Source organism: Pristiophorus japonicus, chromosome 15, assembly GCF_044704955.1.
Source record: "Pristiophorus japonicus isolate sPriJap1 chromosome 15, sPriJap1.hap1, whole genome shotgun sequence".
In the NCBI taxonomy this organism is placed as follows: domain Eukaryota; kingdom Metazoa; phylum Chordata; class Chondrichthyes; family Pristiophoridae; genus Pristiophorus; species Pristiophorus japonicus.
This window is the reverse complement of record NC_091991.1, coordinates 2,021,392-2,025,354: the sequence shown is the minus strand read 5'-3', so window position 1 is coordinate 2,025,354 and position 3,963 is coordinate 2,021,392. Positions and strand designations below refer to the sequence as shown.

The 3,963-nt window shown below is 48.9% G+C and overlaps 1 protein-coding gene across 1 annotated transcript in view; it reads left to right on the top strand.

Annotated features, from left to right (window-relative positions):
* The first annotated feature begins 3,079 nt into the window (after positions 1-3,079).
* LOC139281369 (stabilin-2-like) overlaps positions 3,080-3,963 on the top strand; it is a 244,136-nt gene continuing 243,252 nt past the window's right edge. Inside the window, exon 1 of the mRNA XM_070901523.1 lies at positions 3,080-3,169. Coding sequence (XP_070757624.1) covers positions 3,080-3,169 — 90 coding nt within the window. The remainder of the gene's footprint in view (positions 3,170-3,963) is intronic.

Below are 3,963 nucleotides of genomic sequence, written 5' to 3'. Positions count from 1 at the left end.
TAATTTGAATGAAGTATTACTATGGTTTTTTCTTGGCTGCAGTTCGGTTTCTGACCCTTGGGAAGTGAAAGTGGATAGACGAATATACAGCTCGAGCTCGGGCTGGAGAGAATAACTCAGTGGGCCGGATATTGCCCACCGCTGTTCTAGGTGGTAGAGGTCGCGGGTTTGGGAGGTGCTGCCGAAGAAACCTTGGCGAGTTGCTGCAGTGCATCTTGTAGACGGTGCACACTGCAGCCAGGGGGCGCCGGTGGTGGAGGGAGTGAATGTTGAAGGTGGTGGATGGGGAGCCAATCAAGCAGCTGCTTTGTCCTGGATGGTGTCGAGCTTCTTGAGTGTTGTTGGAGCTGCACTCATCCAGGCAAGTGGAGAGTGTTCCATCACACTCCTGACTTGTGCCTTGTAGATGGTGGAAAGGCTTTGGGGAGTCAGGAGGTGAGACACTCATAAGAACATAAGAATTAGGAACAGGAGTAGGCCATCTAGCCCCTTGAGCCTGCTCCGCCATTCAATAAGATCATGGTTGATCTGGCCGTGGACTCAGCTCCACTTACCCGCCCGCTCCCCATAACCCTTAATTCCCTTATTGGTTAAAAATCTATCTATCTGTGATTTGAATACATTCAATGAGCTAGCCTCAACTGCTTCCTTGGGCAGAGAATTCCACAGATTCACAACCCTCTGGGAGAAGAAATTCCTTCTCAACTCGGTTTTAAATTGGCTCCCCCATATTTTGAGGCTGTGCCCCCTAGTTCTAGTCTCCCCTACCAGTGGAAACAACCCCTCTGTCTCTATCTTGTCTATCCCTTTCATGATTTTAAATGTTTCTATAAGATCACCCCTCATCCTTCTGAACTCTAACGAGTAAAGACCAAGTCTACTCAATCTATCATCATAAGGTAACTCCCTCATCTCCGGAATCAGCCGAGTGAATCGTCTCTGTACCCCCTCCAAAGCCAGTATATCCTTCCTTAAGTAAGGTGACCAAAACTGCACGCAGTACTCCAGGTGCGGCCTTACCAATACCCTATATAGTTGCAGCAGGACCTCCCTGCTTTTGTACTCCATCCCTCTCGCAATGAAGGCCAACATTCCATTCGCCTTCCTGATTAACTGCTCACCTGCAAACTAACTTTTGGGATTCATGCACAAGGACCCCCAGGTCCCTCTGCACCTCAGCATGTTGTAATTTCTCCCCATTCAAATAATATTCCTTTTTACTGTTTTTTTCCCAAGGTGGATGACCTCACACTTTCCGACATTGTATTCCATCTGCCAAACCTTAGCCCATTCGCTTAACCTATCCAAATCTCTTTGCAGCCTCTCTGTGTCCTCTACACAACCCGCTTTCCCACTAATCTTTGTGTCATCTGCAAATTTTGTTACACTACACTCTGTCCCCTCTTCCAGGTCATCTATGTACATTGTAAACAGTTGTGGTCCCAGCACCGATCCCTGTGGCACACCACTAACCACCGATTTCCAACCCGAAAAGGACCCATTTATCCCAACTCTCTGCTTTCTGTTCGCCAGCCAATTCTCGATCCATGCTAATACATTTCCTCTGACTCCGCGTACCTTTATCTTCTGCAGTAACCTTTTGTGTGGTACCTTATCGAATGCCTTTTGGAAATCTAAATACACCACATCCATCGGTATACCTCTATCCACCATGCTCGTTATATCCTCAAAGAATTCCAGTAATTAGTTAAACATGATTTCCCCTTCATGAATCCATGCTGCATCTCGCCGTAGAATACCCAGCCTCTGACCTGCTCTTGTTGTCACAGTATTTATGTGGCTGGTCCGGTTAAGTTTCTGGTCAATGGTGAGCCCAGGATGTTGATGGTGAGGGTTTCGGTTATGGTAATGCCATTAAATGCCAAGGGGCGGTGGTTACACTCTCAGTCATCATGGCATTGCACCATGTTAAGTATTCCCCGCAGTCCAAAGTTACTCCTGCAGCCAGCAGTCCTTGATGTTGTCTGACCCTGGGACTTTTTCCCACCTGGCCTCCTATTGCTGTAACTCAGGCCGGCAAATTCCTCAGAGCCGCTGAACGGGATTTTGCTGCACTTCCCCTAAAGGAGCAGGAGCAGCACCCAGGAATTTTCCAGCCTATGTCCCTCCATGGAAAAGAAGGAGACTTACATTTATATAGCGCCTTTCACAACCTCAGGATGCCCCAAACCTTTTTGCAGCCAATGAATTACTTTTGGAGTGTAGTCACTGTTGTAATGTGGGAAATGCGGCAGCCAATGTGTGCACAGCAAGCTCCCACACACAGCAATGTGATAATGACCAGATAATCTGTTTTTGTTATATTGATTGAGGGATAAATATTGGCTCCAGGACACCGGGGAGAACTCGCCTGCTCTTCTTCAAAATAGTGCCATGGGATCCTTTACATCCACCTGAGAGAGCAGACGGGGCCTCGGTTTAACGTCTCATCCGAAAGATGGCCCCTCCGACAGTGCAGCACACTGGGAGTGTCAGCCTAGATTTCTGAGCACAAGTCTCCAGAGCGGGACTTGAACCCACAACCTTCTGACTCAGAGGCGAGGGTGCATTATAGAGTCTTTCCGCAGCTTCCATCCAGTGTAAGGTTGTGGCATCCTCTAAGCACTCGGTGAGCCCTTACCTGTCCCCACCCCACAAAACTCTCTGGGGCAGAGCCAAATCTCTGCTGGTAATGGGGGGGCTCTGGAGGAAATCCGCTCTTTTCAAGCCTCAGTTCCAATGCATTGTTCATATTTAAACAACACTCGAGGAAGAGGAGATGTCGGGCTTGCAATTTCTCCAGCCTGTTGACAGCTATCAAGTGTCCTGTGACTTTAGATAGGGAGTTTTACACATGATGGCCTTTGTGTTCAGGAAGAGGGGGGTGGGAGGGTGTGGGTACATTGGTGGTGGGCGGAGGAGGAGAGAGCAGACTGTAAAAAGGCCAGGAGATGGGAAGGAAGAAATAGCACAGGACACCGCAGAGGAAACTCTGAGAGGCATGCAGTCCTGCTGAGAGAGATAGCGCTGAGACAAGCTGCCGATTCGCCAGGGGACTGGGTGGAGAGTCAGTGACACGATGAGACAGCAGTGGCTGGCATGTCTGCCCCTGATGCTGCCGTTATTTGCGCTGGCAGCCTGCTTGCCCAGAGATTCACCCGGAGACCAGGTAAGTCTGTATCTCACTCGGAGGAATAGGTTGCCCTGTCTATTGCTCGTCCCGCCATTGAGCACCTGAGAGGCTTGAGCTGAAGTGAAGCCACGCGCAAACCACACCGCGAGACGGGCAACAGCCGGGCGAGAATACACCGCCGGTAATGTTGATTTTAAAAGCTAATCGGCTGAAGATACCAGTGGGGAGTGGGAGGAGCGAGGAGATATTTATTTGTCCAATCTGTATTACAAATTCAACCATACTGTGATCACTCATTCCACATGAGTGTGTATGTGTGTGTGAGTGAGTGTGTGTGAGTGTGTGAGTGTGAGTGTATGAGTGTGTGTGTGTGTTAATGTGAGTGTGTGAGTGTGTGTGTGTGAGTGTGAGTGTGAGTGTGAGTGTGAGTGTGAGTGAGTGTGTATGAGTGTGAGTATGTGAGTGTATGAGTTCGTGAGTGTGAGTGTGTGAGTGTATGAGTGTGTGTGTTAATGTGAGTGTGTGAGTGTGTGTGTGTGAGTGTGAGTGTGAGTGAGTGTGTGTGTGAGAGTGTGAGTGTGTGTGTGTGTGTGTGAGTGTGTGTGTGTGAGTGTGAATGTGAGAGTGTGAGTGAGTGTGTGTGAGTGTGTGTAAGTGTGAGTGTGTGAGTGTGAGTGAGTGAGTGTGTGTGTATGAGTGTGTGAGCGTGTGAGTGTGAGTGTGAATGTGAGAGTGTGAGTGGGTGAGTGTGTGAGTGTGAGTGTGTGAGTGTGAGTGTGAGTGTGTGAGTGTGTGTGTATGAGTGTATGTGTGAGTGTGAGTGTGAGTGT